The sequence below is a fragment of the Cervus elaphus genome, chromosome 10 (genome assembly GCF_910594005.1).
Source record: "Cervus elaphus chromosome 10, mCerEla1.1, whole genome shotgun sequence".
Classification (NCBI taxonomy): Eukaryota; Metazoa; Chordata; class Mammalia; order Artiodactyla; family Cervidae; genus Cervus; species Cervus elaphus.
Genome location: NC_057824.1, coordinates 35,491,793 through 35,505,213, shown reverse-complemented (window position 1 = coordinate 35,505,213; position 13,421 = coordinate 35,491,793). Strand labels below are relative to the sequence as shown.

Here is a 13,421-nt window from a genome sequence, read left to right as displayed (position 1 = left end):
CTGTCAGGGGAGTACACTTTCCTGCCCTGTGGACCTCGGGTTGGAGTGTGGCTTGCTTTGGCCAACGGTATCCAAGGAGACAAGTCCTATGGCAGGCTCACAGAGAAACTTAGCTGTGTTTCCTGCAGCTCTTTTGCTTTCCTTCTACCATGAGGCATGCCCCTGAGGGGGGCTGCTCCTTCACCCTGGGTCCTGCAGCATGAAGGCATGCGGAGCCAAGGAGGGCTGACCCACAGCTAACAACATACAGGGTAAACAAGGAATAAACTCTTGCTGTCTTAAGCCATCAACATTAGGAGTTTTCCATTATCACAGTCACATTTAGAATAATATGCTACACGACTGTTATTTCTCTCTTTTCATCACTATTGGGAAAATCCATGTCTCATGATAAAGTCTGAAAATGCCAGATACTCATTTTTCTACCCTCTCTCACAACTAGAGGTGTTCTTATTTTGACCAATGACAACTAAAAGACAATCTATGAGGGGGATATACATTTGGAAAAACTTTTCCTCAGTGATCAAAATAGACATGAAAGAAGTTAACTTTAGCTGCCCTAGCCATCCACCCGTTCTAGATATTGTTCCTGTGATGGTGTGATGGTTAGAGCCGCAGCAGCCATTATGTAAATGGAATCAACAAAGTTGAGTATTAAAAGTCAATATACTGAGGAATGGAAAGTTAAAAAAATTTTGGAGCTTTAATAAAATTGTTGAGCCACTCAACAACTGTAGAACTGTCTACCACCAAAAACATTTTATAATGTGAGGCAGTTGTCTCAATTGTTAAAGCCACAGTTAGTTTGTAATTCTGTTTTTTGTAGCCAAAAAAAAAAAATAATAATAACACCCTAACTGGTATATAGTTATCTGTTGATAGCATACAGCCCTTTTCTTCCCACAACAGCATTCTGTTTTTCCTTTAAGGAATCAGTAACACACACACACACACACACACACAATGCTCTATATTTTGATACAAGTGGGATTGCAATCTCCAACTCCTGGGGTGAGCACGTGACCAGTCTGGCCAATCAGAGTGCTACATCTACCTGGTTATCGTGAGGTTTACTTCTTTAAGCTGAGGTTCATTTCTGGGTCTTTTGGCAGCACTATTGGGAAAGAGAGATTCTCTTTTCATTGAGATTACTGCTGGGGAACAAAACCAACACAGAAGGAAGCAGAGGGGAGAGTGAAAAGACAAATTTCTGATGATATCATTGAGCCTTTGGGACCCTTTGGCAGGTCTCCCTTTGGACACTCTTTCAGTTATATGAAACTATAAACTCCTAGTCTTTCATAAGCTGGTTGCAACGGAAAGATTCCTGACTGATACGGACCAGAGTCTTGGTTTATAGCTGGAGTCAAGGGGCCTCAGCTGAAGTAAAGCAGAGGTGAGGGTGGGGGTGAACTAGGGGAGGGATAAAACATAATCACTCTACAAAGTACTGCTTTTATCTACCTCTTTCATAGATATAAGAGGCTGAGGCATTGAAGGGTAAAGTTCCTTACCCAAGGTTGTTCAGTGAGTAATCGAAAGGATCCAGATTCAATCTCAGGCTTAATAGAACTCCAAAACTCATTATTTTTACTGAACCACACTGATTCTCAGGTTAGCTGTATAGCCAAGAATCAAGTCTATATTTTGCCTTGTAAACATCAAAAGAGTTTTATTGGTGTTGGCTGGGTGGGGCCGAGGACAACCCGGAGTTTCCTTCTATTGTGTTTGAGAGTCAAGTTCAGAATTCTTAATTGCTTTCCTGATTAGCCATAATTAGCTTTACACAACATTACTACTTAAGTGCTGCTCCCCAAGGCTCCTACTCATGCTGTCTCAGGTTCAGTCACCTTGGCAAGGAAAGGGGATTTTGGAATTTCCATCTTATTTTCAGGATATGTAGATGAGTTTTTCCAGAAAATTCCAGGTCAGCAAAAGCCCTTTCAGCATCTCTGGTGGAACAGGCAAGGGTCAGTTTCAGAGCCTGTCCCATACCTCTCCAGGGAGCCCCTCTCAAGGGAGAATCCCAAGCACCAAGCCCCCAGCCGCTCCCTTGAGGACTCTGTCATCTGAGTCCAGCAGGCAGCCAGGTTCACAGGCTCTGCTGCCAAGCTTACAGTCTTACCAGGCCTGGACTCCGATGTCAGCAAGGGGCTGCTGCTCTTAGCATTTCCAGCTCTGTAACAATTCATCTGTTGTAATGCCCTGCTGCTTGTCCTGGACCTGACCTGGTGAGTGGACTCACTGCATGGCCAACCTCTACCAAACCCAAGCTGACCAGTAGCCCATCCCAGGAGCCAGATGCCCAACCCACCAATGGCTGCCTCTAAAATGGTCCCTGGACCCAGGATTGCTGCCTCCCATTTCCCCCAAGCCAGTGGATCCCAATGTGTTAGGAAAGGCATTGCTCACGTACCCAAGATGATTTTCCGAGATGACCCCACAGCTTTAAATAAACCCAATCACTCAGTGACAAGATGGTTCTCTTTCTCCATCCTTCAGATTATCACAGAGGAGTTGTGTTTCAGGCAGGTTTGTCTTTCACAACTCTTTAATGCTTGCTAATCTCCCTTTTTGACTTTTTGTTGTTGTTCCTTTGTATGTATTGTGTTTGTATGGTTATTTTGTTTATGGCAGTTTGTAATTTACAAGAGTAATATTCAGTTTCCTTTATAAACTCAAACACATACATTTTTAAACAGGCCTGTTCATTGGCAAATAATAAGTGAATAATGGCACAGCACGCAGAGACTGTATGGCAAGCGAGCCAAGGGTGGCAAACAAATCACTGACATTTGGCAGCGGCTGCTCAGAGCACAAGGCTCCCCGCCCATGTCATCAGGCACCCCCCTCCCCATGGAACAAATCCACAGGCTATGCTGTCAGAGTCGATATCAAGAGGCTGAGGTTCAACCGGTTTATACCACGGCAGCCAGACGGACACCCCACCCTCCTGCCTGACAAAGGTATCTAACCTCCTGAGCTCAGCAAGATACAGGGCATTTCAGGCTGAGAAAATGTAGAGGCGGTTTGCTCCCCTGCCCCACCTGAACAGCAAGTAGAGACTGGAAGAATCCCCCAGGCCTGCCAGGGACTCTTACTGGTCAGAAGCACTAGTCACTGGCGGGCTTCCCAGGTGGTTCAGTGGTAAAGAATCCACCTGCAATGCAGGAGACACAGGTTCGATCCTTGAATCAGGAAGATCCCTGGGAGGAGGAAATGGCAGCCCACTCCAGTATTCTTGCCTGGAAAATCCCATGGACAGAGGAGCCTGGTGGGCTACAGTCCACGGGGTCACAAAGAATCAGACACAACTTAGCGATTAAACAACTAGTCACTGACACGGAGCAGGTCAGTGGAACCAGAGCCTTCAGGCCAGCGTTTCTAAAAGTTCAATCTTTGGACCTCCAATATCAGAATCACACATTTAAAATATAGATTTCCCTGGAGACTCAGGAGCTCTCAAATGGGGTCGAAGGGTCTGAACTTTTAAATCAGATGATAGTTACTGCCAGGAAAATTTGAGAAACATTGTAATGGGGAAAAGACCAACTATAAAGGATGATTCCCACCCACCCACGCCCTCCCTCTCCTCTCCTTCTCTCTATGCCCAAATCTTCCCCCACAGTGCCTGGAAAAAATAGCTACGCAGTGAGATTTATACCCTCCCCCCACCTTCCATTGGAGCCAAAAACCAAGCAAACATCTCTCAATCAAAAAGTCTTTGTTCAAGCAGACGTCCTCGGACAAAAACTCAAAATTTCATCAGAAATCAAACATCCTCTTTGCCCCCTCCCCTCAGCTATGAAACTCATCTGTCAGAATCACATAATCAAAATGCGAAAGTCCAAGTGGGGTCAACGTACCACCTCAGATAATTCCACGTTCCTAGAGCCCCAAAGGTGCATAGTCCTTGCATGACCTCAAATTCCCTGGACTCAGAAAACACCAGGAGCTGCACAGATACCTACCCGGGGGCTCCTTCTAAGTGTCCCATGGAGCGCTAGCAACCCCAGAGGACCGTGAGCTTGTGTTCTGGAAGGTCTGGCACATGTCAGGCTGAGTTTCTCCAGAGAGCCCTGAGACAAGGTTTGGAGAGCAAGGTGTCTGCTTGTGAGGTGATCCAGGAAACACTGATAGGGGAAAGAGAGATAGGACAAAAGGAGCCAAACAGGCTGCCATAGGAGCAGGCCAATACCGTGGCCAACTGGGCTCAAACCTGCTGGGAGTCTGAGAGTGAAGAGAACATGCCCCTGTTGTCCCACCTGAGAGGTGAGGAAGCAGGTATTTAGCTTCCATTTCCAGGTGGTGCAGTGGTAAAGAATTCGCCTGCCAATGCAGGAGACACAAGAGACCGGGGTTTGATCCCTGGGTCAGGAAGATCCCCTGGAGCAGGAAATGGCAACCCACTCCAAGATTCTTGCTGGGAAATCCCATGAAGAGAGGAGCCTGGAGGGCTACAGTCCATGGGGTCACAAACTGGCGGACACGATTGACCCCACTTCAGTCAGTCAGTCCATCTCTCATTGGATGAGAGCTGCCCCCATGGTCATTGACTCCCTGGCACTTCCGCCTGAGCCCCACACAGGCTGAGCACATGCCTACAGCAGGCAAAGGCCCCGGGACAGACTGTCACCCATGCTTGTAGGAAGAAGCCATTGGGGTTCCTCAAAAGTTAAAAATAGAACTAACATATGATCCAGCAATCCCACTTCTGAGCACATATCCAAAGGAAATGAAATGGCTATCTTGAAAAGATATCTGCACTGCATGTTTTTTTGCAGCATTATTCACAATAATCAACCCAAATGTCCATCAACAGATGAAATAGATAAAAATGTGGTATAGGAGGTTGAGCTATGAGCACCACCATTTTGCACCAGGAATCCTGTTGGGAAGGTCTGACACCTGCTGTCCTGGAAGCCAGTGAACTAGACTCAGCACAGAGGAAACAAGGTCAGACTTTACTTTTTTATCACCCAGGTTCTATTTTTATTCCCTGGGGATTCTGTATGGGCTTTGCTGGTGACAAACCCCTCCTCTGCCTGTGTCCTGCTCCTCCCTGTATGGATTTGAGGGGATGCTGAGGGCCTGGGTCCTTTTCGGGAACTGCTTCCTGCTGAGCATGGATGGCCTGAGTGGAGGAGAGGGACTTCTCTTTAGGTCTGTGTGGTTGCCCCCAGGCCTCGGTCCTAACTCTTCTCATGCCTAGATGGGCGATCCCCGTTTGTCTAACTTTTGGGAGACAAGGGACCCCGAACAGTTTAAGATCCATGGCCCAAGTATTAGCAAAAGAATAACACTCACATGTCAAATTTTTCCTGAAAATGCAGATCTCTAGGCCTTTGGCCCTGGCCCAAGGCTTACGGCCAGGCCTGAGTCTCCCTGGCCACATTTCAGTTGTTTCTCAGAAGAGAAGCTTCAGGTCAGACAGAGGGTCATACAAGTGGTCCAGGGGGTCTGGTCCATTTCCCCAGGTCATTTCTCCAGAGATTGGGGCAGAATATTAGGTCCTATTGGATAGTGGCATGGCCAGCATGGTGTACCAATTAGGGAAAAATGGATGTACATCTTCAGTGGCTTCAATGATTTCCCTGACGTTCTGTACCATCCAGTATTCCCCATTGGGTTTCTTTATGGGGAGGATGGGGTATAACAGGCCGATTGGCCTGGTCTAATAAGGCACTGGTCGTTTAGGATCTGTATCACAGGGGAAGGCTGGCGGAGAGGTACTGTTTTCTATTGGGCCATGTATGTCTGGGTTTTAGATGGACTATCACAGGACTGGCTCTGTAGCTGGTCTTACCTGTGCCTGGGCCCAGACCTCAGGACTTACTCCAGGGAGATGGACTTGCTCTGTGTGGGGAGGTTTGTCCTCAGTTATTAACACTATCATCTTCTGCCTCTTTGCCTAAGGGGACACCAGTCTCCGGTTTGTCTCCCATTAGGTGGAGAGTAACCCCCAATTTGGGGATTACTTCCCCAGTGGCGCTAGTGGTAAAGAACCTACCTTCCAGTTCTCAGTAAGAGACGTAAGAGACCATGGGTTTGATCCCTGGGTCAGGAAGATCCCCTGGAGGAGGGCGTGGTAGATTCTTGCCTGGAGAATGCCGTGGACAGAGGAGCCTGGCGGGCTACAGTCCAGAGGGTCACAAAGAGTCGGACACAACTGAGGCACCTTAGCACAGACACTACCCCCAGTTTAAGTAAGATGCCTCTTCCTAGCAGGAGTAGGGGGCACTCGGGGATGAACCAGAAGGAATGGGTGCACCTGTGTTCATACAGTTCACACTCTAGTAGCTCTATGAATGTCCTTTCTTAGGCCTTCCATGATAGCCCCATAATTTTACAGTTTTTTATGACCAAGTTTGCCTGATCCAGTTTTTGTTGTTGTTTAGTCACTAAGTCCTGACCCGATGGACTGTAGCCTGCCATGGAATTTTCCAGGCAAGAATACTGGAGTGGGTCACCATTTCCTTCTCTCGAGAATCTTCCAGACCCAGGGACTGAACCCGCGTCTCTTGCATCGCAGGCGGATTCGCTACCACTGAGCCACCTGGGAAGCAATCCAGAATTCAGAACCAGGTAAGTGGCACTGGTGTCGACTAAGAATTCAGCAGTCTTTGCCCTTATGGCCAGAGTCTGCCAGGGCTCCTTGAGGGTCAGTTGGAGTGCCAACTTAGGAGCCTCCTGACCCCAACATGCTTCATCTTTTTGAACCACTTGCTGTCAAGGATAGTAGCTGAGATTTGCATTTCCATCCCTTTGGGGGGTGTCACATTCTCTTTTCCAGGTACCTCTTGTGTACATACGGCACACTGATTGGGTCCTAGTTTCCTTGGCTTGCTCTCCCTCAATGGGGGCCAGAGGTCACTCACCGGAGTCAAGAGTCTCTGTGGGTGGTTAGTCCAGGTTCCCATGCTGACTGGTTGATGTTTGAGGGCAAGAGCCAGTAGCTGGCCTTGCCTCCAGGCCTTTTTCTCCTCTGCCTTTTGAGAGCAGCTCACAGGTCTCCCCAGCCCACTTCTGGAAGAAGTCAGGTCATTGGTCTCATGCCTCCCTTGGGACCCTTTCGTGTTCACATGTCTTTAGTGCCTTTTTCTGAACTTGGACTGAGTGTCCTCATTCTGTTTTTTCATAAGAACCATGATCTGGGTTTCTTCTTGGTCTCACCTCTTGGCTCACAGGGCCGCCCACGCTCCTTCACTAAACTGGAAGTGATGATGGAGAATGCAACTGTTGACCTCTGGAGGTCAGCAAGGACAGCAAAAGCGCTGGTGCAGCCATGATATCGTGTATAGAGGTCAAGAGAACAGACCGCTGGCAAGAGAACAGGCAGGACTGCTGGGTTCCCTCTCGTCCAGGGATCCCCACTGTCCCCAGGCGTCCAGCAGCATGGGAGACCAGCCAGAGACAGCAGACAGACATGCTTGAGTTTCAGTCTCTGATCCCCAGAGATACCACAGTGGGAGGGACCCCTCAAGGTGGTACAGCCCAAATGACTATGGGGGCTATGCTGGGTGCACACCACACCTGGGTACCAGGTTGCTGGGCAGAGTGGTTCTGAGTTCGCCACCATTCTACCCGATCAGAGTGTACTCAGAGATTAGAGTCAGTCATCCTAACATGAACCTCCCAAAGCCACGCTAGAGCAAGCTGGAGCCTAGGGGATTGGTGCAGGCCAAAAGGCCATGATCTGTCCTATCTGGGTCACCAAAACTTGTTACCAATGCTTTTGAGTCAGTCCTCACAGTCTTCCTGCCCTGTGTTGTTCGAGCCAATAAAATGAGACCAAGTTTGGTTCAGAAGCAAAAAAAAAAAGTGGTATACACGTTGTTGTTGTTACTTAGTCGCTAAGTCATGTCCAACTCTTTGAAACCCTATAGATTGTAGCCCGCCAGGAAAGCTATGACAAACCTAGACAAAGTATTAAAGTAGAGACATCACTTTGCCAACAAAGGTCCACATAGCCAAAGCTATGGTTTTTCCAGTAGTCATGTACGGATGTGAGAGGTGAACCATAAAGAAGGATTAGTGTCGAAGAATTGATGTTTTCAAACTGCGGTGATGAAGGAGACTCTTGAGAGTCCCCTGAATAACAAGATCCAACCTTTGAATCCTAAAGTAAATCAACCTTGAATACTCATTGGAAGGACTGATGCTGAAGCTCCAATATTTTGGCCACCTGATGCGAATAGCTGACTCATTGGGAAAGACCCTGATTCTGGGAAAGATTGAAGGCAAAAGGAGAAGGGGGCAGCAGAGGATGAGATGGTTAGAGAACATCACTGACTCAATGAACATGAATTTGAGTAAACGCCGGGAGATAGTGATGGATAGGAACTCTCTGTAGTCAGAGAGTTACAACCAGAGAGTCGGACACAACAATGACTGAATAAAAATCCAAGCTGAGTAATTTTCAGAGATCTGCCATACGATGTAGTACCTACAGTAAACAATAATATGGTGCACTAAAACATGTGTTAAGCAGGTAGGTCTCACAGTAAATGTTCTTAGTACACATTACACTCATTAAAAAAACAAAAAAAACAGGGCACAAGGAAATTTTTGGAGATGATTGATATGTTTATTACCTTGATCGTGGTAATGGTAATACAAGAGTATACATATGTCCAAACTCACCAAATTGCATACATCAATTATATGTAGTTTTTTCTACACCAATTATACCTCAATAAAGCTGGGGAAAAGTCATTGGCATACACAGTAATGGTGAATGCTAGGCAGCTGATATGCTAATAAATGTTTAACAACAGGCTCTTCCAAGCAGAAAAGCCCCAGGCTGTTGCATCTGCCAGTGTCTATGATGTAAAGACTCCCAACACAGCAGTTTGAAGCTACCAAGTCTGACATCACCGAAAGCAGAGTCAGGAAGACAGAAGCACAATTGGCTCCCATGTGCTGATACAAGACAACCCTAGCACAGGCCTGGGAAGGGATACAGGCAGGGTACCCACAGCATCTCCTATATGTACAGCGAGAGTGCTTTGTGATGGACATAGGATCTCCAGATTTTATGTGACTTTTATACTCTATTCTGTGAAATGCCAATGTTTGAACATCTTACCATGGAAAAAAAAAAAGGAAGTACTCCCCAAACCTTTTAATTATCTCATACTCTAGGAAGATGTCTTCTTTATTATTTTTACATCACCTCTTCCCCAGCTACCCATCCTCATCACACTGGCAAATACCTATGAGATCAGAGAAAACCCATTTAAGAAACCAGACTTTAATAATCCCTCCACTTGGTCAACCCAACAGTAATGGAGATCTCTTGTTTTGCTTGACCAGTGTCTTTTCCCCTTCTGATAAGAGCCCTTCATTTTCCTTGAAGCAACACCCCTTACCCTATCTTGAGTCCTCAGGCCTTACTTCTTGGCTTTAGTGGTTGGCACATGACACAGTCCTGGCCAAATAGAGAGTTCCATTCCCCTGGAGATGGGACAAGGCTCCAGTGGGGCTAAAGACACTCTTTGCTTGGAATTGTTGAAAAAAGAAAATCTCTTCCCACTGCTAAGAGGATGGAAGCCTGGAGCTGCTCATGAGCATCCTCCACCACAAGGAAAGAGCCCTCCTGAGAATGAATCCAACACAAAAGAAAGTTGAGATGAGAGACAGAGAAAAACTGAGTCCCTTTGAGCCCTTGGATCCAGCTGTGCCTGAGACACTTCCAGACTTTCCCAGTTTTCTGAAGATATCTTCATACTTTTTCAATGTATGAGCCCATAAAATTCCTCTTTAACTTTGATTTGGGTTTTCGGTCACTTAAAACCGCCAAGATTTCTGGCCAATTCACAAATCTGAGATCAGGTGAATTATTACACACCCTTCCGGTTTTCTCTCCTTGGCCCTAAACAGAGCTCAGCGTAGACATAAGAATACAGTTCACTGGGGCTGTGCCTCCCCGAGGATGAATCCCAAGCAGAACTGGTCCATGTAAGCTACCCAAAGGCACAACGGGGGTCACTTCAGAATCCGGATGCTCATTTTCTGTTCGATGTTCATCTTTTCTAAGGACTGGGGAGGGGGAGATGGGTGGTAGTCAAGAGGCTTGAATTCCAAACCTCTATGCTCCCAACCTCCTTTCCCATTCCCGAGGCCCCATGATTCCCCGGGGACCCCTCTCTTTACGCCCTCCTCCATCCAACGTCATCCCCCATGTCCACCTGTCCCAGGGACTCGTGATCTCAGCTCCCCAGGCCTGCGGGCACCCTAACCTTGGTGAACTCCAGGAAGGACACAGCCCCATCCCCATCTTCATCAGCTTCCTGCACCGTGCGGTCGGCGATGCTCTCCAACTGCTCTTCTGTCACTTGTACCCCAACCATCAGTCGGAGGACCTGGGGTTGGAGGAAGAGACAGAGACAGCCATCAGAGGAGGCAAAGGACTAGGAGCACCAACCCCCAAACCTTGTCCACATCACCCCAACTGTTAGTACCGATTTTGCAATCCATCTCTCCTTCACTTTTCACCCCATTCCACTCACTTCCCACCACAATCCCCAATAATTCTCATCACTTCTCCATCCAACCTTCACTACCCCAGGTTCAGCCTCAGCAACATACAGCAAGCTCACTGCGTGCATGCTAAGTGGCTTCACTCAAGTCCGACTGTGCAACCCTACTGAATGTAGACCACCTGGCTCCTCTGTCCATGGGATTCTCCAGGCAAGAATACTGGAGTGGGTTGTCATACCCTCACCAGGGATCTTCCCAACCCAGGGCTTGAACCTACTTCTCTTGTGTCTCCTGTATTAGCAGGCGGGTTCTTTACCCAACCTCCATCTAGCCTCTACCCCCTTCCCCACCTCATCCTTCAATTAGTCCCAAATCCATCCCCCACTTCATCACAGTCTTTCTCAGTCTCGGCACTATGGACATCAGGGGCCAGATAACCCCTTGTCATGGGGGTGGAGGGCTATCCTGTGTATTGTAAAATGTTCAGCAGAGTTTCTGATCTCTGCCTACTAAGTGTCAGGAACACCATCCCTTCCCTTTCTTCCCCTTCCCTCTCTTCATTCGCGACAACCAAATACGCTTCTTAGATAGTGCCAATGTCATTCAGGGGTCTAAATCCCTCCCCCCTCATTGAGAGCCACTGATCTATGTCCAACCTCATACTAAAATGTTCCCCATTCCATCTCCCAGCTAACCCACATTCCAACACCACCCATTCCCACTGCCCATCCAAGACCCCAGTCATCTGCATCTCCCACCCACAAACCATCTCCCCATCCCCCACAACTATTCCATTCAACCACCCACCCCACCCTTCCTGGTCACACTTCTTGCCCCTGCATTCTTCCAACCTGCAGCATTTCATGCCTGGAGATCTTTCCATCTCGATCCAAGTCATAGAGCTGAAAGGCAACTGGGAGGAAAGTGGAGGAGGGAAAGGATGGGTCTTCCCTGGTTCTCTTCCCTCAAAAGTTCATTTTGGGGGAGTGGGGGGGCAGGGCTCCCAAAGGGAGTCGGGGGTGCCTGGGCCTCTCACGGGACGAAGTAAATCTGGGGTCTCACTGGGGGGTGGGGCACAAACTCACAGCGAAGTTTGTTCATTCTGCTGTTGAGGGGCTCGGGTTCCTTGGGGTCCCGGTTTCCATCCTCCTCTTCATCCACAGGTCGAAAATGAGCCAGGACTCTGACGAAGCCTGGGAAGTCCAGTCGCAGACTCCTGGGAGGGGAGAGAGCAGGCGGGCAATGGGGCAGAAGCGGTGCTCACCGTGACCATCCCTCTGCCTCTGGTCCCGACCTCCCCTGACAAGCTCTCAGCCCCATCTTCCCAACCCCCGGGAGGCTCACCCGTCTGGGAAAAAGCTGTCTATAATGCGGTCTCCCAGGGGGTTCACGGCCAGCGCCTCGATCTGCTGCAGATCAATGCGGCTGGAAAGAGAAAGTTCAAAGAGGAGATGGTCAGGGAGGGGACAGGGTCAGAAAGCAGAGGTGCGAGGTCAGAAGGCCAGCTCCTGCTCACCTCAGGTAGCCCTTGCCGGTCCTATCCAGCGCGCGGAACCGGTGGTAGAGGCGGAGAAGACTGGCCTGCGAGACTGCGGGGCGGGGAGGGGGCTGGTAAGAAGGGGGTCGGGGGAGTAAGGTGGACGCTGAGGACGCGCCGGGATCCCGGGGCACGCGCCGTCCACCCGGCGGCCGCAGCGGGTGGGCGGGGGGCGGAGGGCTGGCTGAAGGGAGGGCTCCTCCGGGGCCCCAGGGCCGAGCGCGCAGGGAGGGGGCGGGCGTGACGAGACCCGGGAGATCCGGGAGACCAAAGCCACCCCTTCGATCCGCCTCCGTCCGCCTCAAGGCCGGCCCGGGGCCACCGGGGCGCCCGCAAGCCCGGAGCCGGGACCCCTGGGTGAACGCGCCCCCTACCCCCAGGGAGCCGGGCTGCTGGGATCTCCTAGGTTCTCCAGGAGCTGCCCTAGGTCCAGAGCGCCCGGGACCCCGCTGGACCCCCGGACGCCGCGCGCCGCACTCACAGCCGGTCTCCCGCCGGATGCTGTCCACGTCGGGGATCCTGGCGGCGTGGGAGCTGCGGGAGCCCATGGCCGAGCTGCCGCCGGGCCGCCGTTCTCCCCGCCCGCCGCCCAGGCGCGGCCGCCTCGTGGCCCCGGGGCCGAAGGCCGCAGCCTTGGCGGGGAGCCAAGCTCCTGAACCCCGGCGTTCCTTGCCTCCCACCCGCGACCCGGGCAAATGCAAAGCCGGGCCCAGGGCGGCGGGGTCAGCAGGGCGGGCGCGAACAACAGGAGGTTTCATCCCTAGACTCCGAGGTCGGGCAGGGAGGGGCTGCGCAGGGCTGGGCCCGCCCCCGCCGCGGGCCCGGCCCCTCCGGAGGGTCCGCCTCTCCCCCCGCCCTCGGGTCTGTCCCCAACTCCCGCGGCTCCTCCTCCGGCTCTGAGGATCCGCCTCTCCCCACTCCTGCGGGTCGGCCCCGCCACCCGGGATCGGTCCCCCGTCCCCCGTCCCCTGTCCCCCGCCGCGGGTCCATTTCCCCCCCGAGGGTCCACCTTCCCCCGCCACGCCGCGGGTCCGCGCCCCCCGAGGGCTGTCCTCCCGCCCCCGAGTGTTCTCCTCCCCGCTTTGGGTCCACCTTCCCCCCCCCAGGGTCCGCACCCCTCGAGGGTCCGCCCCTCCTCGACCGTCCGACAGACTCCTTCCCGAGGATCCGTCGCCCGCCAGAGGGTTCACCCCCAATCCCGCGAGTCCGCCTCCCCGCCCCGCGAATCCGCGTTCCCACGCTCGCTGGGGCACCGACCTGCCATCTCCCGCCCGGGCCGGCCTTCCCAGCCCGGGGCCTCCCCGGTCCTGAAGAGCAAGGCTCGAGGTCCCGACTTTCTTCATCTGCAGAGAGAATCCAAACTCTTCTGGGAAGAGGGTGGCGGCTGGGGAGGGGAGCGAGA

At 51.1% G+C, this 13,421-nt stretch overlaps 1 protein-coding gene across 2 annotated transcripts; it reads right to left on the bottom strand.

The window, feature by feature from the left end:
- Nucleotides 1-8,565: 8,565 nt before the first annotated feature.
- On the bottom strand, nt 8,566-12,821 carry CHP2 (calcineurin like EF-hand protein 2). Of its 2 annotated transcripts, XM_043914531.1 has the most exons (7): nt 12,501-12,820; nt 11,999-12,071; nt 11,827-11,907; nt 11,568-11,698; nt 11,334-11,395; nt 10,242-10,364; nt 8,566-10,041 (listed from the first exon to the last, which is right to left on the bottom strand). In XM_043914531.1, exons 1-7 carry the CDS (start codon nt 12,775-12,777, stop codon nt 9,988-9,990), a joined length of 801 nt encoding a protein of 266 aa, XP_043770466.1. In that variant the 5' UTR covers nt 12,778-12,820; the 3' UTR covers nt 8,566-9,987. The 2 variants fall into 2 exon arrangements, with proteins under 2 accessions (XP_043770466.1, XP_043770468.1); XM_043914533.1 differs by lacking the exon at nt 11,334-11,395 and having other exon boundaries at nt 12,501-12,821.
- Nucleotides 12,822-13,421: the final 600 nt, after the last annotated feature.